A 27,807-nucleotide genomic window follows, 5' to 3' on the forward strand; every position below is an offset into this window, starting at 1 on the left:
GTTTTATTAAGAATATATTTAGATGGAATAGCTACATTTATTTTACTATTTGTACAATTTACATTTGTACATTAAAAAAAACTAAAGTAATAAAATTGAGTATGGCTATCAAATACATCACCTGTCAAAGAGAACAGATCCATGTTTGAGAACATGTCAACTTAAAAAAATAAAGAGGTGTAGTACAACCCAAATGACCACAGGAGGGCGGTACGTCTACACCAACCGGAAGCAGATATATGGATGACGTATAGCTTGGTGGACCAATAGCGACGCTTCTACGTCTTTTTGAATTGAAATTCAGAGCGGTTGTAGTTGATGGGAGTACTACGAAAGGTTTGTTTACATGTTCTACTTATCTTTTTTGAAATATGGGCGATGGTTGAATATTATTTTTTTCCATGTATTTCAGAAAATAACTCTCTTGTTATTCTACCGGAGTCGAGGAACCGAAATGAGTGGCGCATTGTACTTTGCTTATGGCTTGTCTTAAACATGTCATGGGACGTCAAATAATTCAACTGGATATCTAATAGCACGTCTATCATAAGGTTGATGCTTGTGAATTAACTTCTGCCACTGGGGTAGCTAAACGTTTAAGTGTGTTGCTTTATTGTAGAAAGCAAGACGCATTATTGTAGAGTTAACAATCGTAAGCAGCGTGTTGACAGTTTGATGGCTTGCTTATCGTGTAACTAGTTGCGTAAGTTAACTAGCAAACAGTTAACTAACTATAACTACATAATTTACAGTGTATGTTCTTTCTGTTTTTACAGGGAAATGCTATTTTTAAGTGTAGCTTTAGGCTTAGGTAATGATAGTAGTCCTGAATATTACTGAGGCAAAAAAGGGTTCTGCCGTAGACACAGTATAAAGGAAGTTTCGCATAATCTGCTGAACCCAAGGTTGACTACGTCAAAACATGGCACCTTTTGCATTTCTGCTATAACCACTAAGAGAGTAAACAAAGGGAAACTTAGACACACTGCTAACCTCACAAATCTCCTACCTATTCCCTCCAAACCAAAAGCAACCTTAAAGCCTATCAACAACACCATCAGGATGGGTCTACTTAATGTAAGGTCTCTTAATAACAAATCATTTTTAGTTAATGATTTTATTACCACTTCTAAACTTGATTTTATGTTTTTAACTGAAACATGGCTGAAACAAAATAACAGTGCAACCATTCTGATAGAGACAGCTCCTCCCAACTATAACTGTTTTGATGTGTGTAGGTCTGGAAAAAGAGGTGGAGGGGTTGCTGCTATATTTAAAAATGTATTTCAGGGAAAACTGATGTTATTTGGTGATTTTCCATCATTCGAACACCTTTTGTGCTGTATTTAAATGCACCCCCAGAGTTCTCCTATTAATTATTTACATACTCTGCAAATTTTTTTGATGACTTTACAGAATTATTGTCTAGCATCTCCACAGACTTTGACCGTCTAGTTTTAACTGGTAACTTAAATTTTCATACTGATGATTTGAATGACAAGTTATATATAAACTTATATATCATTGAATATAAACGGTATATCATTGAACATTCTAATGTACTTTTTAAAAAGACCATCTCCTTGCTACCACCTCTCAACCCATGTTCTGCTGATGATCTTGTAGAAAACTTTAATTTGAAAATTTTGAAAGTCATAGAGGTCATTGCCCCTTATAAGGTTAACACGATTTCTGGAAAGCAAAAGGCACCCTGGAGAAAAGCTGCTTCTGTAGCAGCCCAGAAAAAAGAATGCAGGAAGTTTGAACACATCTGGCGTAAAACAAAACTTCATATTCACCATGACATCTATAAAGAGAGCCTTCGTGCCTACTATTTTGACTTAGAAGTGCTAGAGAAACATTTTTCTCCAGTATCATTAAAACCAATACTAATAATGCAAAAACCCTATTTGCAACTGTTGACAGACTGACCAACCCCCCAACACAAATTTCACCTGATCTCCATTCCACGCATAAATGCAATGAGTTTGCAGCATTTTATACAGATTAAAATTGAAGGCATCAGACGCACCATCAATATCTCAACTTCAAACAACAATGTTGGACTACAACCCTGTTCAAGCAAAAGTAAAGTGGCAATGATGACATGCTTTAATGTCATAGACTCTAGAACTCTTGTGGAAACATTGACAAAACTAAAGCCATCCACCTGTTGCCTTGATACTTTATCTACCAACCTCTTTAAGAATGAACTAGCCTAGCAATAGACATATTGCAAATAGTTAACTACTCTCTCCAATCAGGCAATTTCCCAAAAGCCTTAAACAGCAGTTATAAACCCCTTTTTAAAAAGGCGGAGCCTAGATGCCTCTATTATTAACAACTACAGACCAATATCAAATCTACCCTTCATAAGTAAAATCATTGAGAAAGTTGTCCTCCTGCAACTTAATCACTTCCTGGCATCAACTGGTTGCTATGACACCTTCCAATCAGGATTTCGACCCCTACACAGCACCGAGACCACCCTTATTAAAGTTGTAAGCGACATCCGTCTTAACACAGACTCTGGCAAAACCTCAATACTAATGCTACTAGACCTCAGTGCTGCATTCGACACTGTGGACATACAATACTTTTGGACAGGTTAGAAAACTGGGTAGGGCTTTCACCCAGTCTTAAATTGGTTTAGGTCCTACCTACAAAATAGGAACTACTTTGTTTCCATTGGCGACTTTGTATCGGAATCAACCAACGTGACATGTGGAGTCCCACAAGGTTCGATCTTGGGACCCTCTTTATTCAAAATCTACATGCTCCCACTAGGGCAAATCATGCAAAATAACAATATTGACCATCATTGCTATGCCGATGACACGCAAATCTATTTATCGCTATCACCAAATGACTATCGTCCCATAGATCTGCTGTGCCAGTGCATTGAGCAAGTCAAAGACTGGATCTGCCAAAATTTCCTTCAACTAAATGAGGACAAAACCGAGATAATTGTATTTGGCACTAAAATGCAAAGGCTTAAAGTGACCCAACACCTTCACTCTCTGTACCTGGAAACCTCAATCAAAGCCAGAAATCAAGGGGTTATCATGGATTCAGATTTACATTTCGACAGTCACATCAAATCAGTTACAAAATCTGCATATTATCACCTTAAAAATGTAGCAAGACTTAGAGGGCTCATATCAACCGAAGACTTACAAAAACTTGTACATGCCTTTATCACTAGTAAGCTTGATTACTGCAATGGTCTCCTTACAGGTCTCCCAAAAAAAACTCTAAGGAAACTTCAGTTTGTTCAGAATGCTGCTGCTAGAGTTCTAACAAAGACCAACAAATTTGAACATATTACACTAATTCTTAAATCGTTACATTGGCTTCCTGTAGGTCAGAGAATTGATTTTAAAATGTTGCTAACCTATAAATCCCTACATGGTTTAGGGCCAAAATATTTAACTGATATGATTCCACTACATAAACCTTCTAGACCACTAAGATCTTCTGAGACCAATCTTTTAATTATCCCCAGAGTAAACACGAAACATGGGAAAGAAGGATTTAGTTACTATGCAACAAATAGCTGGAATAAACTCCCTGAGGATTTAAGACTTGCCCCAACTCGGACCACTTTTAAAACAAGACTGAAAACTTTTATGTTTGCTTTAGCTTTCTGCTAAATCTTATATACATTCCAATACATTTTCTACACATTGCACTTTCTAAAATGCTTTTTTGTCTTTATTTTCTATCTATTTTACTATTTCTTTGCATATGTTCTCTTTTCTATTAATTCATTTTTAATTAATTTTATTGTCTGACAATGTTTATATGTGAAGCACTTTGAGTCTGCCATGTGTATGAAAAGTGCTACATAAATAAAGTTGCCTTGCCTAATGTAACTGGTTTTCTTATTTGTAGACGCAGAGCCAGATTCGCTCAACCATCAAAAGATTCAACCCTTGTTAGAATGTCAGAATCAAACGGGGTGGAGTTGGTGAGGATTATCTCTTGGTCTTCCCAATTGTGTGTTTACTTTAACGTTTGTGTGTATTTAAAGTGATTTTATGTTTGTATTTTCTCTCATTAGAAACCCCTCAGACCGGGGGAGCGTGCTCCTTTAAGAAGTCTGGAGAATGACCTTCAACAAATGCAATCAACTCCATCGGCAAAACGCCATTCCAGATTACCAGCCATTGGTGTTGTTTCTGAAACCACAGTTAGTCATGCATACCACTATACTGCATGTTTCTTTAATAACAGTCTTTCAAGTTTATCTGGCTATTTTAACTGTTTTTCTTTGCTGTTTTTAACCCACCACTCATTCTAATCAACAGATGGATGTCCCAAACCTACCAGGCAATAAGAAAACCAACAGATCCTTCAATCTTGTAGATGGGTGTTCCATACTTAATGCCTCTACTGCCTGCAGTGGGGACATAACCTTCAAATCGTTCGCCTGTGTGGGCGTTGATATTGAGATTTTGGATTACTCGGATGTAGCAGAAGATAGCATTGTTCTACCAACACACCAGCCTTCTAAAAGTTGGATACAAGGGGATGTGACCATCTCTGAAAGCATGATAATCAGTGAATCGGGGAGCAACCATATTGACCATGCCTACGTTAACCTAGAGGGGGGCAATGGTGTGGTGATGAAACACACTGTACTGGAGGAACAGGTCGATTCACTGACTGAACTTTCAAACTCAATCCCAAGCGAGGCATCCAAAAACTTGAATGCCCAGCAAGAACCCACGCTGGTTAATGGGTGCAGAGAAGCTGAATGTGATATCACTTATAAGTCCTTTATTTGTGATGGAGGTGAAGTGGAGATTCTGGATGCCACCGCACAGCCGTTGAATATGACGATCCCTTTACCCAAGGAACAGCTTGAAGACCAGCACTCCGGAGATGAGGTCATTATGAGCATTGTGGGAGAGGACTCTGGAGATCAAGATCACACCGATCATCCGTACAGTAGCAAAGAATGTGGATTTTCTTGTTCTATCGAACAAAGCCCTAAACTTAGAGATGGACCTATGGATATAACATTGAGATCTTTTGTCTGCACCGGAGGAGAGGTCGAGCTTTCAGACACCACTACAGTTGCAGAGCAGACAATTCCAGTACCTTCGGTTCAGCTCAACATCAGCAATTATTTGGCCAAAGATGAAAGCATAATAAACCAAAGCGAAATTGCAGCCAATCAAATCATTGATCCATTTAAGGGCCATTTAGAGCACTGCTATTTTAATAATGACTTTCTCAACATTCCAAGTCCAAGCAGTGACCTTATAGCACCCCAGGAGCCTCTTTCATGCAGCGCTGAAGCCCCTCAGCTGGACGAGCATGACAGTGTAACTGATGGTGGCAAATCCACTGGGCCACTTGAATCCCTAAGAGATACAGCCGCTGATGTCAACCCTACAGAGGCCTTCATCCTGTTGGAGAAGCCTTTGCCTCTGTCGGAAGATCCTGCAGAGGTTTGCCCGACCTACTACAACGACAATAGAGCAGTTAGCATTGTAGAGAGTCTCGATCCAGACTCACAGCATCAACAACCCTGTGCTTTGAAAAGGGATGAATCCATTGAAGCCGCAGCTGCGAATGATGCTGTTATAACTGTTGCCAACATCCAGCAACTGCAAGATGTTTTCCAGACTGTCTTGTCCACCATTGAAGTGAATGCTGCTGGATACCGCTCCGATTTTCTGGCGGAAGATTCTCTCCTGGATAGGGAGAGTCTGGTTGAGGAGGAGCCCTTCACGGTGCCCCTCATGGGGCCCTTGGAGAGCCCCATATCCCAGCCCCTCTTCAACTCCACCGCCCTGGGCACAAGGTACTTCGCCACTCCCTGTGTCAGCCGGCACAGGGAGGTGCCAGAGCAATTACCGCAGGCAAGAGGCAGTGTGGTAGCGGCGGCAGGGCCCGCGTCCCAGGAGTTGAGGGGTCTCCCAGACCCCCCCCTGATCCCCGACGGGTCCCTGCAGCAGCAGCTCCGTCAGATGGCTGAATACCTTATCTTGGCTTCGGGGAAGATGTCCACAGAGTCTGCTCCTTTTGCCGTGGCCGCCATCGCTCCACCTGCGGTTGAGTCCCACAGTATCTGCGTGGGAACCTCTCCCGTGAAGTGGGTCGACTGCTGCTTCAACACGTCTGGAGAGTTTGTGAGGAAGAGGGAGATCTCTGTGGCGGACAGCTGCACCGCTACTGACCCTCTTCTGTGGAAGTGAGTTATTACCCCAAGGTTCTTCCGTTTTTTTGTCAACTTTTATACATAATGACCATTATTGTATGAATTATTACCATTACTTCATACATGCATGTGGGCAGTTGATGGTGGTTGCTAGGGTGTTGCACTCTTAGTGAAAGGTTCTAGGTTGGATCTCCGAGTCAATAGTCAATCATCGTTGTGAGCAAGTTTATCACAATGAGCCAAACCTGCTCCTTAATGACATGTTTTCTGTAAACCGTTGTCGATCAAATGTGTGTTCATTCCAATAGGCCAGAAAAACAATTTTGCACTTTTTACACACCGGTCAGGCAAGCATTGTACGCTGTACCTGAATAAGAACGTTCTATGTCAAAAATAAACCTGTCCTAGAAAAAGGGTTCTATGTTAAAAAACACAATTCTTCCAACACCTCTTCATCGATCATTTCCAAGAGTTGAAATCGTGGAGCTAACCCCGGGGGTTCCCCTTAGCTTACTATGTCTCCTCTCTCCGCCTGTCCCAGTGTGCCCCCAGGCAGTCTGGAGGGTCTGCCCAAGCAGGAGCTAGAGCAGAGGCTCAGGTCCCACATGATCAATGTGGAGGTCCTGTTGCAGCAGCTGGACGCGTCCAGGGGGCAGAAGAGCCCCCCTGCTGGCCCTCCACCATCCCAGCTCAGGGACGCACTGGTGCAGACGGACCACACTGAACTCAACCAGGTAAGACCAGATATACCTCTGCACACGGGATCTTTAGGAAGTAGGTGTACGGCTTAAGTAAGTACAAGCAAAGAGCAGGGGCTTGACCTTGACCTTCCATGGAGGACCAAGATTATGTATTCTGAGGGTCCTTCTTGTATATTCACATTGGAAGGTCTCCTTCTATATGTACCTTTTTAAAACTGGAGGAAGCATCATATGTTGGTTCAGGTTCCTAGGTTCCAACCCAATGTCTACAGTCAAACTCTAGGCATCCCAGAGCATGATTGCCTAACCCCTAGTCACTGTAAATGAAGTGTCTGCTAAATAGTAAAGTAGTGTACTTTATTACTACGTGTTTTTTTTCTGCTAGACCTCAATGTACAGAGACCTCTACAAGACCACTCTTGGTCGAATCCAGGAGCTGGAGATGGACCAGAGTTCTCTCCAGGGTCTGATCCAAGCAGTGGACGAGACCAAGATCACCGCGGTAACGTCCATTGAAATGACTATATTATTCTATCTTGTATTGTCTTCATTCTTAAAAGTATTGTAGCCCTGTTTTGTTCTCTCTGACATCCTTCTTGGAGACATAAAAGATACTTACACGCAAAATTGTTGAGTTTTTTTGTTTGTTATAAATGATGTATTTTTTCAACTTGGATCTTTCTAAACTTTAATTTTGATGAAAGGTCTTTTTCAATATTTTCAAATGTTCACAACCACCCCGTAACCCACCGCCACGTCTGGTCTGGTTCGAGCTGCCCTCTCTAAGAGGTTCGTTGTCCTCCGACAGGGTACGCTGAGTGCAGACATGGACACGGCCATCTCTACCATGAAGCAGAGGGAGCAGGCTGTCAGGGAGGACCGCTGTGGTCTCCTCGCCCAGGTACCCCCCCCCCTCCGGCTCTCCCCTACTCTCCCCTGCCCTGCTTGAGGTTTTGCTAGGCCTGCGTACATTATGATCATCACGCAGTTCGCCATTGGCCTGCATCGTATCACATGGTGCATGAATTAGCAGGGGCGACACAAAACGATATAACGACGTGTTGATTGCCGATACAATATTTATTCTACAAGCAATGTAATATGATATTAAGGAAGTGTCTGTGTGGTTTAACCTAGAATTAGTAACTTTCTGGTTCAGGTTTTACCTGTCCGTCGGTGTCCGCCATTATTTTAAAATATTGTTTTTCTTATAACAGGATTGTTTTTATATGAAAGTGGCCCAACAGAACATAATGTAGCTGATGTGAATCCACTATAGGTGAATACACTGTAGTGTCCTCTGTAGGACAGTACCATTAATGTCTTTCACTAAGATTACGCTTCCTGGCTTATATTCTTTCTTAAAAATTCTTTAAAAAAAAAATCCTCAGACACTCAACCCCAAACAAACACGTATCAAATGCGTAAATCTCTGATATTAAACTCTTTCTTTCCCTCCCCTCCAGTATGGGCAGATGAAGGGTCTGTGTGGGAGGTTCATGCACAGCCAGGCCAGGATGGCGCAGAAGGTACGAGATGCCCTGCAGGAGAGGGAGGACATGAGCAGACAGATGGACGAGGCCCTCAGCCACAAGGAAGCCGTAAGAAACGCTTTTCTTCTTCCTATTATTAAAGTTACGTCAGGGCTCCAGGACTCTGCCAGCTCTTCTTATTCAGATGGACCCTTTGTTTGCAGATATAAAAAGAGTTGGACTGTTGTCATTGGTCCGGGATTTGTATTCACTTAATTGGACATCAGTGGTCCTTGTACTTTTTCAGTGAAAATGGAGTCAATGTTGCAGACTATTTTTAAAAACATGCATTATGTTTAAAGCAATACTTTGTCGTATTAGAGAATCGTGAGCTTGACGGTTCACCTTTAAGGACAAACTGATGACGCTAACATGGTATTTGGGTGGTGTATCTATTGGCATTGACCGTACCAACTAATCAATCTAGAACAACTTGTGTGGCTGAGAATATCCAAATTAAACAAAATGTCTGAATGCAGACCCCAAGTGTGTGGCTTTCGAAAAGGTTTCTGCCTTCTTTACCGCTTTATGTAGTATTATCTTCTAAGCCTGGATACATCTTTATGTCTTGATTTTCATCTTCTAAGCCTGGCTACATCTTTATGTTTTGATATTCCTACTGTAAGCCTGATTACATCTTCTTGGTACGTTTCCAGGCCTTCAGTGTGACGGAGCAGCTGCGGGTTCACTGTGCTCAGCAGATATCTGAGATGGAACAGAGTGTGGGCTGTCACCAAGAGCTCATGGAGGCCCTAAAAAAGACCTACCCAGAACAGGTAGACGCATACACACCTGCACACACGGGTACAGGCTTTCATCGTGCCGTTACTCTTTCACCATCATACCTGACTCAATGAGTTTGTGGCTGTGTGCAGGTGGCGTTAAACCACGCCTACGTGGAGACCCTCAGCAGTGCCTCCGATCTGCTCTCGAGGACAAAGAAGGAACAGGCCAGGCTGGCGGAGGAGGTAGGGTGGGAGGGTGTCTAATATCTCCTTGGTTTCTGTCTTTTAAAATACTAGCTTTCTGGAATACACTGGGCCAGATCTTGAAAAGTGCTTCATAATAAAATGAGAACTATTGGGACTGAATCCTGCTCGGATGAAGGGAACAGGGTTTGAAGTTGCATGACGTTGTGAAGCTTGCTGTTCATTACAAGTCGTCTACTTTTTGAGTACTTTATTTGTATGCCATGTACAGTCCTTGACAAAAGTCTTGTCACTTATCGATTTTGTAGAAACAACAGCTTATGACCTGACTTTTAATAAATCCATTGGTTTTAGAAATGGCTCATATGAAAGCTAAAACCCTCCCAAATTAAGTTTAATATACTAAAATAAATGGTCAGATTTTGGCAAGACAAAAGTATTGTCACCTACAGAGAGTAATGTGTAAATTGAACAAATAATTTACTTCAAATACAAGAACATGTTGCATAACATCAGTGAATTAAGTAGTGGTGCTGTGAGATCCATATTTAATATCTTGTATGACTTCTATGAGCTTGAAGGACTGCATCCATGCGGTTCGACAATGATTCATACAATTTATTGATGAAGTCATCAGGAATAGCAAAGAAAGCAGTCTTACATGCCTCCCAGAGTTCATCAAGATTCTTTGGTTTCGTCTTCCATGCTTCCTCTTTCATTCTACCCCATACATGCTCAATGATGTTCATGTCTGGTGACTGGGCTGGCCAGTCCTGGAGCACCTTGATCTTCTTCGCCTTGAGGAACTTTGATGTAGAGATGGAAGTATGCAATGGAGCACCATCCTGCTGCAAAACTTGACCCCTTTTATGATTGGGAATGTAAGAGGTAGCTAATACTTCTTGATATTTTAGGCTATTGATATTGCCTTCCACCCTGCAAATCTCTCGCACACCCCCATTCTGGAAGTAACCCCAGACCATGATTTTTCCGCCACCAAACTTAACTGTTTTCTGGGTGAATCTCGGATCCATGCGGGCTCCAGTAGGTGTCCTGCAATATTTCTGGCAGCTATGATGTTATTCAACCAAAGATTCATCTGAGAAATCCACTTTCTGCCACATTTCCAGCGTCCATCCTTTTAGCAGGCTGTGGGCCTTGACAAATGCCATACGTTTTTTTATTTGCCTTTTGTTTAGTGCTGGTTTCTGGGCACTGATTCGACCATGGAGGCCATTTCGAGACAGACTTCTACAAACTGTTCTGGTTGACACGGGGACTTGAGTTGACCAGGCCTGGTGGAGCTCTGCTGCAGTGGAAAAGGGGCTGGCCTTTGATTTTCGAGCTATCAAACGGTCCTCCCGAGCAGTTGTCTTGCGGGGTCTGCCGGACCTGGGCTTGTCAAAAACATCTCCAGTTTCTTCAAATCATTTTCTTATTCTTTGTACTTGACACTGAGACACATTGAAGGTGTCAGCCGCCTCAGCAGTGGATCTGTTTTTCAGCCTCTTGATAATCAACGCTTTGGTCTCAGGGTGAATCTTAGGCATGTTGTCAGAGGTCAAGTTGCAGTTGATATGAAGGTCTGGTGTGCTAGGGTTATTTTTATACACACCCACTAATTGATTGATCAATTATTGATCACAGGTGAGGCTGTAATCTAGGATTTGGTGCATCATATGACAAGGCGACAAGACTTTTGTCTTTGCAAAAACTGATTCAGTGGGCTTTACCAAGCTGTGAACGTTAGAATGCTTTTCAGCAGTTTCGTTTGGCACCAAAACATTATTTCAAAAGCTGTTGGGGTTGAAATTAACCATTTCTTGTAAAAAAAATTGATTAGACATATATTTGAGGGGCACTTAAGGTCAACTTGTACCCAATCAACAAGACTTTTGTCAGGGACTGTATGTAAATGTATCCACTGTCAAAGTCACAGCGGATAGAAGCGTCGGCTTAATGGTCAACTCGCTTTGAATACGGCAGCGATATCTAATTTGACTAAAGCCTAATAATACCGGATATTCCCTGGTCCAAATTATCCCCTTCTCTTGCAGTTGGCCACAGTGGGAAGCCTTCTGAAGAAGACGGTTCCTATGCTCTTGAAGCTGAATGAGAAGGCAGCGGACGCGCTGAGCGACCGGAACCAGCACCTGTTGGACAGAGACCAGGCCCTGGAGGAGAGGCAGCAGGTACAGGCCTTTGTCAGGCCCACCTCCACTGCCTTGTTTATTGTTCATGGGTCAAGTAATGGGATGTTGCTCTGAACAGGTCCAAGGCCCTGGGTTAAGTTATGGGTGGTTGCTCTCAACAGATCCAAGGCCCTGGGTTAGGTTATGGGTTTTTGGTCTCAACAGATCCAAGGCCCTGGGTTAGATTATGGGTTGTTGGTCTCAACAGATCCAGTACCCTGGGTTCTTGTTCATGGGTCAAGTAATGGGATGTTGCTCTGAACAGATCCAAGGCCCTGGGTTAAGTTATGGGTGGTTGCTCTCAACAGATCCAAGGCCCTGGGTTAAGTTATGGGTGGTTGCTCTCAACAGATCCAAGGCCCTGGGTTAGGTTATGGGTTTTTGGTCTCAACAGATCCAAGGCCCTGGGTTAGATTATGGGTTGTTGGTCTCAACAGATCCAGTACCCTGGGTTAAATAATGGGTTGTTGGTCTCAGCAGATCCAAGGCCCATGTTTAGTAATGGGTTGTTGCTCTCGACAGATTCAGGAAGCGCTGCAGCATGCTCATTTGGATCTCGAAGATGCTGACCAGAAGATTGGAAATCTGAATATCCAGGCCACCATAATGAACTCAGGTGAGGTCTGAGCTCTAAACCCAGTTAGGCACCCCATACAGTATGTGACACTATATCATTGAACGTTGGCTAGGGCTGTGCACCGATACAATTTTGATTAGGTCAAATGGAAGATAATGGTAAGGGTGAGAACAATATCGAAGCAAAAACATTTAGCATGAAAACAATGATGGTATTAGCTCCAAGTGTACAAATCACCGGACACTCCCACATATGACGTTACTTACATATAATATTTCATCAACATCACACCTGGTGCTGAAAGGGAGCCATCTTGAAAGGTGTGTCTGTGTGTCTCCAGAGCTGGGTGTGCTGCGGCAGAAGCTGAGCGAGGGGGAGGAGGAGCGGGCCTTGCTGGAGAGGAAGGTGTCAGAGCTCTCTGCCACCATCTCCTCCACCCTGGCCTCCTACACCTTCCTGGAGCAGGCCCTCATCTCAGAGAGCGCCATGTAAGATCCACCACCAATAGCACCTGATCTTTATCCTGACCTTACAGCAACCCCTCGTCCGATTGGACAGGTCGGACAAGCCAATACACAGAACAGAACAGAAAATAAGTTTGGCTAGTTTTGGAGGCATTATGCATTATTCAATGGCTAGTAAATGTTCACACGAAGATGGGGTCGTGAAATAGTGGAATGCTTACAGCCTTAAATGTATTACTGGTATGTTGCTGCTTTTGATGTGTATACAAGTCTACAATGTGTAATGCGCAACACACACTTATTCATGATGTGTTGCCTGCTTAATGGCTAAATGTTCAAATTGACTAGAGTATGACTAGAGAATAATGTTGTACTACTAACCCTAATATTAAAGAAGGATAAGGAGTTACATTTTATTTTACTGCTTCTTAGGTTACAGCAGTCCAGGAAAGACCAGCGGCAGGCTGTTGACCAGGCAGACCAGTAAGTAATACCAATGGCCTCTGACCTGTCTGACCTACTTGTCTCTACCCTTATTGCAGATTGTCCCAGACGCCTTCATTTGCCACGGTGTCAAACACTCCCTTTTCCCGTCGCTTGTGGGCCGACATCATGTTTGTGCGTTTACTCTCCCAGGCTGGGGGCGCTGCTGGGCCCGTCGGAGCAGCGGGTGAGTGAGCTGAGCCGGGACCTGGCCCACAGTGAGCAGCAGCTGGGGCTGCTGCAGGCCCACTGCCAGACCCAGGCCCAGCAGCTCCAGGAGCTCCAGGACACCTGCACCCAGCTCTCCTCCACCGTGGAGATGAACGAGGTGAGGCCCCTGGAGCTCGCCGTCAGACACACCGTTGGGTCCACCTGGGCTTACTATATGTTACTCCAGAATGGACACATTAATAGACGGAATATTCCGGCACTGCCGTGATACAGAAGTTTTGGCAAACAAAGTTATTTTTGCACTTTTTAGGTTATATTTTCATTACTATGCATGTCACTTATTATTAGTTGCATGCAATAAATGTGATGTAAAAGCATTCCATGGGTTTAAAATGTTTCACTTCCAAGTGTTTGTAGATGAGTCCTTGTTAGGGTTGGGTATCGTTTGGGTTTTATCCGATACCGGTGCCTTCTCTGTACTTTTTTAACAGGTTCCGGTGCTAAAACGGTTCTCGAACCGGTACTTAAAGGGGACATATCATACCACCAGGTGTGAGTGTGATTAGCCATTACAAGCCATTTTCAAAATGTGAAGCATTGTGACATCACAGGGTGCTGCACATTTTCAAACCTGCTTGTAATGGCTAATCACACTCACACCTGGTGGTTTGATATGTCCCCTTTAAAAAAACGAAACCGCACACACTTGCAAACATGCACGACACGTTTCACATTAAGCAGAAAGTCAGCGGACACTGAGTTGAAGTTTAGGACATAGCACACGTTGTCACACACGCTGTTGAATGGCAAAGGTGTTTGCTAGCCTACTTGATATGCAAGATTTACAGTTGGCATTAAATTGCTCAACTTACACAAAGAGGAAAGGCTGCTGTGAGTGCTGTGACTGAAACATAAAAAAAGTATATATATTACAAATAATAATAATTACTCGCTGAAAGCAGGCAGGCACGCAGCTATGCTGCTCGCGTTTACACTTGCGTGTATGGCGCAACATTACTGCCAAACTCATATTAGGTAATATAACGCAGGTGCACAAGGCAGCCACAGGAGACGCCAACATTGTTTTCAACCGCTCGGTACCGCGCCGTATTAATGCATACGTTTTGAAAAGAAAAAGTATTTGAAGCGAATAAGCGACTCTGTTTTTGATTTGTTTATTTGGTTTTGAACAGATAGTTTTTGATGCATGCATCGGCTTTGAGATTGTTTGTTTGTTTGTTTGTTTGTTACTTTGAAATCACATACGCTCGCCACACTCACTCACTCACTCACTCACTCACTCACTCACTCACACACACACACACACACACACACACACACACACACACACACACACACACACACACACACACACACACACACATAAGTTTGACTAGTTTAAGGGCTAGTTTTGGAGGCATTATGCATTATTCAATGGCTAGTAAATGTTCACATGAAGATGGGGTCGTGAACACACACACACACACACACACACACACACACACACGTTCATTCACGCACGCACCCACTACAACCTGCCGGTCTTCAATCAAAACAACATCAAGTAAGTGATGGCGCAGCGCGTTGACAAGTCCGTCCCGAGGCGCCATAGGCTATGGTTTATATGTTTGAAAGCCGTGACACACTCTTTTACCAGTTGGCCTGAAATACCACGCCTCGCAGTCATGGACTTTTAAAGAAAGTCGTAGTCGTACCATGCGTGTTTATAAGCGCAACATTGAAAAGGGTCCCGTCAGTGTTGCGCGGCGCAACGTTCCAAACGTTGTGTAATCAAATACACACACACTTTGTGTGTCAGTGTGTATGGCGGTATATAAAAAATTCATATGACGAAAATACACACCGTTATTCGGTGTGAACCGGTATACCATATCGCAAGTTGACGCCACAACACCATGGGGGCGGGGCAGGGCAAAAAAGTCAGGCACCATTATGAGGCACCGAAATGTGCGTTCTTATTCGATCTCGGTACTACCGTTTACATCGGAACCGGTTCCCTACTGGAACCAAGTTTCGGTGCTCAACCCTAGTCCTTGTGTGAGATTGTAATGTTTTAACGTTTAACAAGATGTACACACTCAAGACTAGGATGGTGTGTGGTGCTATTCAGTTTCTGCAGATGGAGAACGAGGCGGTTCGGGAGCAGACTGTGGAGATCGAAGAGCTGTACCAGGCCAACCTGCAAGGCCTCCGGGAGAGGAACATCCAGTGTGAGGACCTGAAAGGGGCCGTCAGTCGACTTCAGTAAGCTTCACTTCCTTCAGTAACATTTTTGGGTTCGAGGGAGTAACTAAAGTACAATAGATCTAACCGCAGAGACAGCAACATGCCTTCTTTAAATTATTCTGGTTTCTAGCTCCAACCAGTGCCTTGTGTGCTCACCTGGTACCAATGTTAACGAATGAATGCCAAAAATGAGTCTGCAGGGACCATTTTGGTCAATAACCACTTTGTGTGTCTGTGTCTGGTACAGGCTGGAGAAGGCGTCGGTCGAGACCGAGCTAGAGGCCACGAGGTCCAGGGCCTCCCACACGCAGCAGAGCCTGGGAGAGCAGCTGGTGCAGGGGGTCACCTCACTCACTGTGCAGCTCCACACGCTGAAGGGCCTGACCAACAGCCTCCACGTGGATCTGGGAGAGCAGGTAACAACACCACCATACAGTCCCAAGCACTGCTCTGTGATACGTATTCAGATAAAGGGGGTGGGTAATGCAACAGACAGTACAATCAAAGTCCCTCTGCTTGATCAAACACCGGTAGACCGCCGGGAAGGAATTATGACTAAAGACGCTTTACAGGGAACAAAGAAACAACCAAGCAAAGCAATTTAAAAGAGAGAGATAGGAGAGTGGGGGGATGTAAGCGCAATGGAATCGGTGGGGTTCCAGGGCCTTTGTGACGGTGAAAAGGGTGTTTGCCTGGCAGAGGAGGGGGACGGCTCCACCTGTCACCCAGGTCCAGGTGGTGGACCTCGGGGAGGTGTGTGTTGGGAGGGTTATAGTTTCTATGGAGAAAAGCGTTCACCACATTGCCCAATATAAGCGTTCATCTTGAGGGTGTGTCTCTGTCTCGCAGAACTCCGAGCCCGGTGTGGAGGCAGCTTCCCGAGCCACGACCCCGGGACACGGCAGGAGCTCCTTCATAGACAGCATCATGGTGGCACTGTGCGCTGAGAAGGAGGAGGAGAAGGAGGAGGAGGAGGAACGAGGTCTGGGGGCGCTCGGGTTAACTATTGTGGTCAAATTGAATGTGTGTCAGGACAATTATATTGACTGCTATGATGTTTTTTGTTTGAAAAACTAACAGAAAAAAGTATGGTAAGGCCATAGAATTTAAAATGTTGACAAGTAGAGATGTAGGCATGCATACTAAAAGATGAAGATAAGCTCTACGTCACATAAATCCCATAAACTGGTTCAAATGCAGGGATATCGCCCACTGAATTGAAGCATGAAATATAGAGTAATCATTCTCTTCTTCTCCTCTTCAGACGATCAGCCTGAGTTCGAAGGGTTGCTCAGCAAAACGAGCGCCTTCACGCGCATCACGCCCGCCGTCACGCCCAAGAAGATCCAGAGGTTGGAAGCGGAGCAGGTGGAGGAGGAGGAGGAGACGGAGCTGGGGAGCTTCGGCTTGCCCGAGCTGCTGCTGGAGCTGTCCAGCACAGTCACTGAGCTGTCCTCCAGCCTGGCCACCACACGGCAGCGTAAAGACGATCAGCTGGAGGAGATGCGCTCCACCATGTAGGTCCTCCTCTCCTCTTTCACTCACTTGAAGTCTACATCGAGGAGTACGAGTGAGAATTAAATCTAACTATGCAACGAAAAGATGATCGTGCTGCACAACTGAAGCAAAATGTGGCCTTGCTGTCATAAGGCGTCGTTTGTCTTTATCTTGCTGCCCTGTGTGTCTATTTAATGCCACGTCTGTTGTTCCAGCTGTGACCTGCAGAGGGAGCAGCAAGCTGCAGCCAGCAAACACCGTGACGAGATGGTGCAGCTGACCAATCAGCTGAGCCGTCTCAACGGTCAGGTGGAGAAGGGCCAACTGGCTGAGCAGCTGGAAACTCAGGTACGGGTAGAACTAGTACACTGATGAACCTGTTTGATAGGGTCAACGAGGCCGAGAGACTCTCGATAGGCAAGGCCGAGAACCTTGTAAGAGACACAAACAGGTAATGCAAGGAAACAAGTGACGCAAACAAGTGACAAGATTGTAACACCAACTGGTAACACAAACAAGTCACAAAAGTACTGCAAATCAATAGCACAAAGTGTCCTTTAGAAGCCCATATTTTAATTTGTATCCCTCTAACATCAAATATCAAACATGATATACAGCACAGGTGCAGAATAGTCATTTGGGTTCTATGTTTGATCACCTATGTCTGCCTTGCAACTGTAGGCATCCATGAGAAAGATGCCCTAACCCCTTATTGACCTGTATCTAAAAAGGAACAGGCTTCTATCCAAAGTGCATCTCAATTAATAAAACCAGCTATCCATCCACTACAATGTCTGCCTCCCGGGCCTTACCACTGTACCATATTATTTTGATACCGATGATATTTGAGTTCCTGGTGTATCATTAGCCGCATGTGCTCTGGCTCCAGTGTTGGGGGACCAGGGATGAGGAGGGAGTAATTGCGATCAAACTCTGGTAGCCTTTCTGAAGCCCCACCTAGCCATGGTGGACGGCTTCATGGTAGTGCCAACAGGCTTTCTTTGAGCGGTCACTGATGCTTGGATGCCAGGGGGCCCAGCATTTTAGGTGATGGTGGATTTGCCAACTGTTTGTGAGCATAGTGGAAGACATGGCCTGCTATTTTTGGATGGTAATCACTGTACAGTAAGGTGTGTGTGTGTGTGTGTGTGTGTGTGTGTGTGTGTGTGTGTGTGTGTGTGTGTGTGTGTGCGCGCGCACTATATGAGATGAGGGCAACGGGGTCATAGACCATTAAACAGGGACTCTGCTATTCCCTTAGATCAATACGTACATGGTTTGATTAAACAAATGGTCCACTTTTGGGGCTTCCACGATTTGCACGGGCTTGCAAAATATATGCACGGTGGAAATGGAATTAGTACGTGCAATACGACACCATGCCACTAGGAGGCGGCATTTCACCAGCTACAAGATAATAACCGGGTGTGGATGAGACGTACTTCTCATAAGAGATGAATTGACACTCTTTTGTGGAACTGTCATCAAGCCATCATCTCTTCCGTCTCCCTTTCTCCGCTAACAGGAGTTACGTCGCATGCTGCAGCAGTCGCAGGTGGAGTCGTGGGCCCTGAGGGACGAGCTGCGGAAAGGGGGCTCTGGATCTGACGGCACGCCACACTTCATGGACCAGAAGATTCAGCTCCTCCAAGAGGTACCGTCTCCACCCGTGCTTATATCGATGGTCGACAGATACAGGCTTTATTTAGAAAATCCAAACCATGACATTCAGATCACTGGGATTTCTTTTGAAAGTCGAGGTTGAATGGGAATACAAGTTGTTGTTAATATTCACAAGAAATTGGTCTACGCTCCTCTTTAATCTAATCTTCTCCTCTACATGTGACCCCAAGGTGGAGAGGCTGAAGGGGGGTCTGGTGGAGTCTGAGCAGGCCAGGACCAAGCTCCTGGAGAAGGCAAAAAGACACGTAAGGCCACACGCTGTTTACCAGATGGTCTGAATCGCCTTCCAGCAAGACAGGCCTTTCCTTGAGGTGTATTGGTATAGCTTCATTGTGTTTTTCGTGTTTTTAATTTTCCCTAGAAAATGGTCTACCTAAAAAATGAGCAAAAGATGGAGGAAGAACTAGGAATGCTGGACAACATGGTGGAAACGGCTCGAAAGGTATCTGCACTTATTCATATAGATGTAGAGTCATCACATGATCATGAATCGTCCAATGCTAACGGAGGCCTGTGCTCCCTTGTCTCCGCACAGACCTTGCAGTCCATCCCAGATGTCGTGCAGAACTATGAGGAGCTCAGAAAGCTTCAGGATTTAATCAGTTGATTTGTTATATTTATTGTATTTTGTTCGGTTCTGTAGTCCTTTCCTTTCTTTTACAGTCCTGTTTGTATTTGTTTTGTTTTAAAATTCCAATTTCTTAACCTGTCCTTTTCCTTTTTCTAATAAATAACATGTTTATGTTTGATGTTTATGTGCATCTTTTGTGTTGGAGTATGGCTTTCCAAACTTTTTGTACAAGTTTAATAAATTGTTATTATCAACTTTGCCTTGAGGGTTATTAAGGTTTATTTTTGGGAATACATTTAAATATGTGCCATACCCTAAGAGACATGGTATACAATGTGTAAGATAAACATTTTATTATGCATGAAAATACTAATAATTTGTGGTATTAAAAAGAAAAAATACAAATAGCTAAAAGCAGTTTTAGCCTTGAATAATCTTAATCATTTCTATAAGTGGTTGCAGGAATTGTCTTAATAAAAAAGAAACGAAATACCGGCACTTCTTAGGCCTTATTTTATTCCAAAACTAATTTTAAAATAAAGGTTTGTCTAACAGCCCCACCACTTTGACATTGACCATGACGTTGTCACAATAAACCTAATCAACCTTTATGCATTTCTTATCCTTTCTGCTAAATTTGTAAGTAATATTTTTCATTATTTGGGATTCCTACCCTCCCTGTAGCCTACTCGTTGTGTGTTCTTTTCTTAAGACCGCACGGAACGGTAGGCCCTTTATTAATCTATTTCCTTAAGACCCACCTGGTCCTGCCATTTGTTTGATCAAAGCTCCTTTTCTAAATATTACAGATGTCATGGAAAAAGTTATATAAAATCACGATAAACTGGTCTGCGTTTGAAGGACAAACTACAAACTACAATTAAAAGCCCTGCAAGCGGTGTGATTCTATCGCAGACAAAAACTTAACATTATAGCCTACTCATTCTCAAACGCGTCGTTAAAATATTTACAAAGATAACATGCCTTCTACATGCACATAGATTGTAATAGTTGCAAGTGAGCAGGTTTTTGTTGGTTGGTGGGTGTGCGCGGTGGCTATACAGGAGCAGCTCGTGTCTGAAAGCTGTGGAGATGTCTAGCCGTGATATGGAGCCGGCCAGTGACTGACGTCAGCGTGGTTTCAGGAGACTCTTGAAATGCGCCGGAGCAGAAACGGAGAGAGCGCAAACACATAAGTAAAACAAAGCCCAAAGTCCTAATATTTCCGAAGTCCTCTTTCTCCGTTAATCATTGTGCCTACTGCAAAGTTCAAAAAGTAATTTAGACAAAACGATCCGACTTAAAACGAACGCAATACAAATAAAAACATAAAATAACGAAAATAGAGTTGCCTTATATTTATTTGTGCTTTACGAAATATTTTCAAGTGGGAGCACATAGCCGGTGCATTTCTGAGTTAAAAAGTATGCAAAATTCGAAGCAAAAATAGTTTAATTCCGCATTTATATACAGCAATCTGCCGACCAAATACATGCACACGGAGGCCTACTGCCAGCCTTTCTCAAAGCAACCCTTTATTGAAAAGAGTTAAGCATAATTTAAACTAACATATTTCACTTCAATAAAACTATTAAAAATCTAATTCCACTCAACTAAAGGCCTATTGGACCTCTCCTTTGACAGTGCTTTAAGTCCTCCTAGTCCCTCTAAAGGCCAATTTTAAAGTGGCTCTCATACAAATATCGTAAAAAATAGGCCTATTTTAACGTGTCATTATTTTTGCTATTTATCAACTCGGTCTGAAGACACAAAAAGAACAAAACACAACTACAGTTACAGTCCCGAAATGTCACATTATATTTTTTCTAAGGTTTTAAGTCCTTGATAATAACAACTATCTCCATTAAAGTCTTTCCCATTGTTTGGGGGCCCAAAGTCTCAAATAGCCGACACAAACCTTTCCATGTTCCCCGGGTACGTAGTGTGTCTTAGGTAGCCCCCGGTGTTAGCCATGGGTCCCTGGGCCCCGGTGTACTGGGAGAAGGAGCCCAGGTGTACCGGGGACACCCTTCCGTAATGTTCCATCGACTCCATCGACCGCCCCACCATCCCGTACCCCTGTCCGTGCCCCTGTCCGTACGAGCCCTGGGCCCCGTGGGGGGGGTGGTGGTGGTGGTGGTGGTGGTGGCTGGCGGGGCCGTGTGGCCCGGAGTAAGGGAACCCTACGTGGGCGGACCCTACGTGGGCGGACCCCCGGGATGACGGCGCAGCCCCTCCGCAGGTCTGGCCCTGGAAGCCGGGCATCCCGGCGCCGCAGGGGCCCGACGTCAAGTTCTGGGGCCCCTCGGGGCTGTACCCGCCCCGGACAGCCTGCTGCTGCTGCTGCTGCTGCTGCTGCTGCTGCATGACCTCCGGTCCGATCAGGGTGTTGATGCTGAACATGCGGGCCTGAGCCGGGCCGAACCCGGGGGGCGAAGGGGAGGGGTAGTAGGCGGAGGGCAGCTGCTGGCCGTAGGTGGGGCTGACTGCCATGTTGGGGTAGAGGCTGTTCCCGTACGCGGCCGAGCGGGCGATCTGCACCGGCGAGAAGACGGACGCCGTCTCCTGGACGTACGGCGAGTAGGTGGTGAAGTCGCAGCGCTTGAACCTCTTGCGGCGGCGCAGGAAGCTACCGCTCTCGAACATGTCCTCGGCGTTGGGGTCCAGCGCCCAGTAGTTGCCCTTGCCAGGCCGGCCGGGCTCCCGCGGGATCTTGATGAAGCAGTCGTTGAGCGTCAGGTTGTGGCGGATGGAGTTCTGCCACTTCTTGGAGTTGTCCTTGTAGAAGGGGAAGCGCTCCGTGATGAACTTGTAGATGCCGCCTAAAGTGAGCTTCCGGTCGGGCGAGTTAGCGATCGCCATGGAGATGAGGGCGATGTAGCTGTAGGGGGGCTTCCCGCGCTGCAGGGGCCTCTTCCTCCGCCGCCCCCCCCTGGGCTGGTCCTCGCCCTGGTCGGCGGCGCCGTCCGTGGGCTGGGAGATCTCCCTGGGAGACTCCTTCTCGAGCTTCACCACCATGGGCATGGTCATGGAGGGCCCTCGACGCCTTCGGAAGGAAAACAACAACAGAAGGTTAGCTTTATAGTAAATAAAGTGATCAGAGGAAACAGCTGCTATCACCGCCAACCTTTCTTAGCTAAATACTTCAATGACATTTTTTTGTTAAAGAGACCAGAAGTTATACACACAATATTTGTTGTTTGTTCACTTTATAAATAACTCACTTGTCCTCGAGCACGAGATAAGAAATCAGCTCGAGTCGGTCGTCTTTCCCAAGCGACGGACGGATTATTCCTTGAGTAGGTCTGCGTGTGAGTGTGTGTGTGTTTAGGAGTCTGTGTGTGTGTGTGTGTGTGTGTGTGTGTGTGTGTGTGTGTGTGAGGAGTCGAGGTGACTCAATGTTCCTCGGCCAGGGTTTTGTTGCGAGTGCGAGTCTCCGCTGGTAACCTGAAGACTCAGTCGTTGGCTGAGTGCTGCTGAAGGGCCACACCTCCACCTGAACGCATCACATGCTCCTCACATACCTGCGCTCATAAGGATCTATTGTATCTATGTATTCTATCTATTGATGTTCAGAAAATAGTCAATTTTGCGTATATATACTGTCCATGCATAATATTTATGCCATGTAATTATCTAAGTACAGTTACTAAACACTCGCAATGGTTTGAAAAGGAATTAGGTATATTACCTAAAACATACTCTTGCTTTTTTGTTTTTAGGTCAGGATTATATAATTAAGCCTTGGTCATGCAATCTTGCTTTGGTAAAACTCCAAAAGACACACAACTTTATGTTAATATTCAAATCCTCTTCTTAAGTAGACCTCAGTTTATTTAAAAACCTCCAAAATGGGCCTTGCTGTTTTGTTGTTCAACACTAAAAGACCTCTTTAGCGGTAATGCAACCTAGATATTGTTATTGTTCCTTTTTTCCTTGTTTGTTTTGCACCAGTAGTTGGCCCAGCCAGCTGCAGTAGCCAATGTAAATATCCAGACAAAGACTATCGTTATGCAAAGCATTGGTCATCATCATTATCATTTCTCCACGCCGCCAGATACATTACATTCTTAGTGGTCAATTTATTTATTTTCCTGACATAGTTTTACCTAAATCTATTTATGTTTGTATATTTCTAAGTAATGTTGCTCATTTATTATGAAAGTTGTAGTTTATGCTTAAAAATCGAACTAACAGTTCATATTTAAATGCAACGTCTTCCATTCTTGCAGTAGGCTTCAAACCTAAAGGCAGACATTAGGCTTTGACCCAAACCAACACGAGCTGCAGATGCTGAAGTACTCTCTCTCTCTCTCTCTCTCTCTCTGAAGAGGCCTTCACCAGGAAGCACCAGCTCTCTCTTAACCTCCAGGAGAGACCCGGACTCCAACCATCCTAAGCTCTTAAACAAACAGACAGAGAGAGCTGAGCATGGCCGGCATGCTTACAGCGCTCAACACTCCACCGGGTGTCAGAGTTAATGCAAGCTGAGGTAGGGAGGGAGCCACAGAGACGGGGGTTTGGTCCCTCAGACAACAACCCCGATGAAAGCTTCACTCGCGCAGGGATGTTTCGAGCAGGGCTGGGTCCCTACGAGGGCCTTGCCAATGACCGCTGTCAGCACCGAAGTGGAGCCCGCCCCGCCCTTCCCCCTGGATCTCCCCGTGTTTCCACAGAGCTCTGGAATTCTCCCCTGGTTGAACCAAGAGTGGAGCTAGCCTTGTGTGAGGGTTTATTTAATGCATGTGTTTCCAAGAACAAGCCTGCGTTCAGTTTACATATCTCATAGATTTTGAAGGTTCAGTGTGAGCCTTTGGAATTTCCTAACCCTAACCTTGACCCCCAAGCCTATACCCTGAGCCTTCGCTAACTTAAGACCTTACCAAAAACTCTAACCCATCCCGACACTTAAGCCCTAGTTTTATTCAATTTGATTCTATATGAATGGGTTCTGTGCCGGCCTTTGCTCGGTTCTCCATACCGCGGTTGCTCCAGGTGGTCTGGGTTCCTTGAAAAACATGCAGGTTAAGGAAGTACACAGTTAATATATACAGTTCATGCTCAGCAAGCCCAGCAAAATAATACGACCAATATTGTTACAATAGGGTTACATTGATTTATCATTCATTAACATTAGTCAATGCAGTAATAAGATTTGACTAATAATTAACTAGCAGCTAATTAACATTTAACTTTAAGTAACCCCATTACTTAAAGGTAATGGTGTTCATGCTTAATAAGCATTGCATTTCAAAATGATTTAATAGCTATATAGTTAACCCTTAAGTATAATTAGGATTAAGGTACCCCAACCATAACCCACTTACCAATGATAATGCTGTATAATAATGCTTATTACAGCGTTAACTCATGTTTAGTATTACCAATATAATAACGTATTTTCCCTTATTTCACTGAATGATGGATTAATATGGTTCTCCTAAAATGGCTGACAACTTTGAGCACAAAATTGCACTTTAAAAAACATTCTTATGGAAGCTGAGACAGTTGGCCTGAATATGGTCGAAAGCCAGGTCCATTTATTTGATGGGTCATGATGACAGGCGTGATGGACACATCATTTGCTCTGGACCTCACCCTGCACTGAAGATTGCATGCTCGGTGGTCATGAACAATTAGACATGACTAATCTCCTGTATATACACAAGGTCTCCAGGGGCTGGGACCAATACCTGCCATAGTTTGGTTATGCCTCACGACTTGGCACCGCATCACGCAGTCATACACCATTGACAACTAATATTTACTTGTGATCCCGTTCTTGTACTACTCTTGTTCGTGAGTTTTTAAAACAACCAACGTCGCTCGACGATGACCCTGTCCACACATTTTGGAGCGGGAAGTAACATCACTATCTATTTGCGTTTGATATTAGACAGTAAATTTAGCTGTCGGGAAGAAGGAAATGATTCTTATTTAATTCAGAAGTGACATACTTGTCATTGAGCCTAATTAATTATTAAAAAACAAACACACAATGTGTGTTTATGTCTCTTTGTAGCCTGTGCATCCATTGATGTAGACTTATGAAGGCTATTATATTGTTTGATTAGTGTGGTTGCAAGTGAACATTAATAACTTTTACTTAAAATGGAAATATATGGAGATCCTCAATATTTTCTCTATTAAAATCTCTCTATTGCCCAATTAGATAACACAATTCTGATAGGCGTAATGTTACCAAACCTTAGGACAAAAAATCATACCTTAAAACCTAACAATAATAGCACTCCGCCTAAAACAAACTCAACCCTTAAAGCATAACTCAAATAAGAAACCCTAAACCATCCCAAGAACCAAACACTGTAACTAACCCTGAGATGAAAACCCTAACCCTGAAACCAAACCCTTACCAAATACTAAACACTTACCTAACCTAAATAGTAAATCATAGTCCTAAGACCAGACCCTAGGATAAAAAGACAAACCCCAAAACCTAACCCTAAGGTGAAACCCTTAAACTAAAACCAAACCCATACCAAAAACTAAGCACTCAAACCTAAACCAAATAGTAGACCCTAACCCTAAAAGGAAACTTAATCCTATTTCAAACATATTGTCACAGCATTTTGGGAAGCCTCTTCCCAAATTAACTGAATGGCAAATAAGGGGATTAAAGCAATATCTGCTACATTTTCTTCAAAGCGAGAAAACGTAAGCAGAACTCACGAATGGAGGTTAGACCTAAAAAGTGTAATTAAAGTAAGAGCTTGAAGTGCACTCTACTTCAGTGGCTTGATCTTCAAACATGTGTGCGAGCTGTGTGTGTAGTTATATAGGACTTTAATAATGTATTTATCTATCTGTTCATCTAATATTTTCCCACATGAACACGTGGTTAAGTATCTTCCTGACAGTTTGCTACCCACTCCCAGCGTGGGTCCTGAGACCCCCCTGTTGAGCCATTACCAGAGGTCCCCTACCACCGGTTCCACGATACGAGCGTCCGTCTACAGAGAAGGGTCCTGGGGGCCACGCACCGTTGCCAATCTGAGGAGGGGGGGGGGCCTGGGTCGACACACAGCTGTCCGTCACAGATGGGGCCCCGGAGAGGCAAATGAAGGCCGGCTCTGCGGAGTAAAGCTGCCGCGCGACACGGCCAGGCGTACAGCAGCGGAGGCAAATGAGGTCAGATTTAATTTGTATCTCACATAGCCCTCTGGCCGCGGCAGAGAGAAACGGCTCTCTCCAAACAAAAGCAGACAAATAGATGCATTTGAATTTGGAACACTTGACTTGAGAACATTGGAGGGCTGGGACTTGTCGGGCATTGTGTAAGGTTTATGGGCCGGCGTCAGCAGCAGCAGCACCGCACACATCACACCTGTAGAGATGGGCTGTGGTCAGGGCCGGTACGCAGATGGGTTTAATGGGACATTATTAACTCATAATGGAGGGAGGAAAGAACTGCTCCTTGGTTTGTGGTGAATCCACCTGGTTATCACAGGCAACAAGGAGAATTACTCATTGTAAACCTTTTGAAATTGTTGTCAACACTATTCATAAAAATGTGTTTTTTTGGACTACATGGCTTTCACTTGACAATGTGTGCATGCAGTTGTTTGTGTGTTTGCTTGTGTGTCAATGGGTTTGCTTGTTTGAATAAGTGGGTGTGTTACTGTGTATTTGTGTCTGTTTTCATGTTTGCGTCAACATGTATCTACATGCATGTGCTTGTCTATGTGTGTGTGTGTGTGTGTGTGTGTGTGTGTGTGTGTGTGTGTGTGTGTTGTGTGTGTCTACATGTATCGACGTGCATGTGTGTGTGCGTGAGTGTGTGTGTGTGTGTGTGTGTGTGTGTGTGTGTGTGTGTGTGTGTGTGTGTGCGTGTGTGTGTGTTTGCTTTTGTTTGCATTAGCAGAGTCAGAGGCTTGGGGAGGATGCAAAGCGTTGACGGTTGACTGGCTCCTAACCTGGGCCAGTTTACATAACTGAAGCACTGTGCTGGGCAGCAACGCCGCCGTTAAACCACTCTCTCTCTGGGGCTTTGGGTCTCTCTCCCTCCCTATCTCCCCCCCCCCCCCCCCCCCCCCCCCTCTCTGGTTCTCCGTCTCCTTCTCTGGATCTCTCTGTCTCTCTCTACATCTCTTTCTGTCGCTGATTGTCAACATAACCGTGTCATGTGTTTAGGGGCATATCCTGGATGAACAGAGTAAATAGCCTTCTCATTGTTTATGTCAACATGTCCTTCAGCATCAATTGTTTTGTTTCCGAAAAGCACAGCTACGCATACCTGCCTCTTAAATAAACTAGTGGTTGAGATAAAGATGACTACAAATTACTGTTATCATTACAATGACTATCATAATGAACTTCTATGGTTGACACAGCTGAAACAAATCAAGGTCAACTATGTATGGAAGGAGCGGATCAAATGGTTCATACAGTGTTTCACTGGCTGTTTAAACACAAAAGCAAATACCTTCTGAAGGTAATTATCCTTTTAAACATTCCAGTTAGCTGTGAGCAAAGAGTGAGCATTCAGGACATTTTATCGCATATGAAGTATAAAAATGTTATGTTTGTCTCTTATTTACACACACACACACACACACACACGCACACAC

At 44.3% G+C, this 27,807-nt stretch overlaps 2 protein-coding genes across 2 annotated transcripts; one reads left to right on the forward strand and one right to left on the reverse strand.

The window, feature by feature from the left end:
* Positions 1–304: 304 nt before the first annotated feature.
* On the forward strand, positions 305–19,479 carry spag5 (sperm associated antigen 5). The gene is made up of 24 exons (XM_079729380.1): positions 305–336; positions 3,895–3,970; positions 4,064–4,192; positions 4,311–6,205; positions 6,714–6,906; positions 7,259–7,375; positions 7,682–7,774; positions 8,340–8,474; positions 9,062–9,181; positions 9,281–9,373; positions 11,392–11,526; positions 12,049–12,142; positions 12,444–12,591; positions 13,000–13,050; positions 13,204–13,378; positions 15,353–15,486; positions 15,716–15,884; positions 16,318–16,450; positions 16,733–16,985; positions 17,181–17,313; positions 18,491–18,619; positions 18,819–18,893; positions 19,010–19,090; positions 19,184–19,479. The coding sequence occupies exons 2-24, from the start codon at positions 3,944–3,946 to the stop codon at positions 19,253–19,255; spliced, it is 4,584 nt and encodes a 1,527-aa protein (XP_079585506.1). The 5' UTR covers positions 305–336; positions 3,895–3,943; the 3' UTR covers positions 19,256–19,479.
* A 1,083-nt stretch (positions 19,480–20,562) lies between these two features.
* On the reverse strand, positions 20,563–22,633 carry foxe1 (forkhead box E1). Its single transcript, XM_079729387.1, has 2 exons — positions 22,444–22,633; positions 20,563–22,265 (listed from the first exon to the last, which is right to left on the reverse strand). The coding sequence occupies exon 2, from the start codon at positions 22,247–22,249 to the stop codon at positions 21,119–21,121; it is 1,131 nt and encodes a 376-aa protein (XP_079585513.1). The 5' UTR covers positions 22,250–22,265; positions 22,444–22,633; the 3' UTR covers positions 20,563–21,118.
* Between the last annotated feature and the right edge of the window lie 5,174 nt (positions 22,634–27,807).

This window comes from Pollachius pollachius (genome assembly GCF_949987615.1).
Source record: "Pollachius pollachius genome assembly, chromosome: 2".
Taxonomy (NCBI): domain Eukaryota; kingdom Metazoa; phylum Chordata; class Actinopteri; order Gadiformes; family Gadidae; genus Pollachius; species Pollachius pollachius.

Coding starts and splice junctions, on each gene's coding strand:
- spag5 (XM_079729380.1), top strand. CDS start 3,944: ATGTCAGAATCAAACGGGGTGGAGTTG. Junction 16,986..17,180: donor GAGGAGATGCGCTCCACCAT/GTAGGTCCTCCT, acceptor CTGTTGTTCCAG/CTGTGACCTGCAGAGGGAGC. Junction 18,620..18,818: donor AGATTCAGCTCCTCCAAGAG/GTACCGTCTCCA, acceptor TGTGACCCCAAG/GTGGAGAGGCTGAAGGGGGG.
- foxe1 (XM_079729387.1), bottom strand. CDS start 22,249: ATGACCATGCCCATGGTGGTGAAGCTCGAGAAGGAGTCTCCCAGGGAG.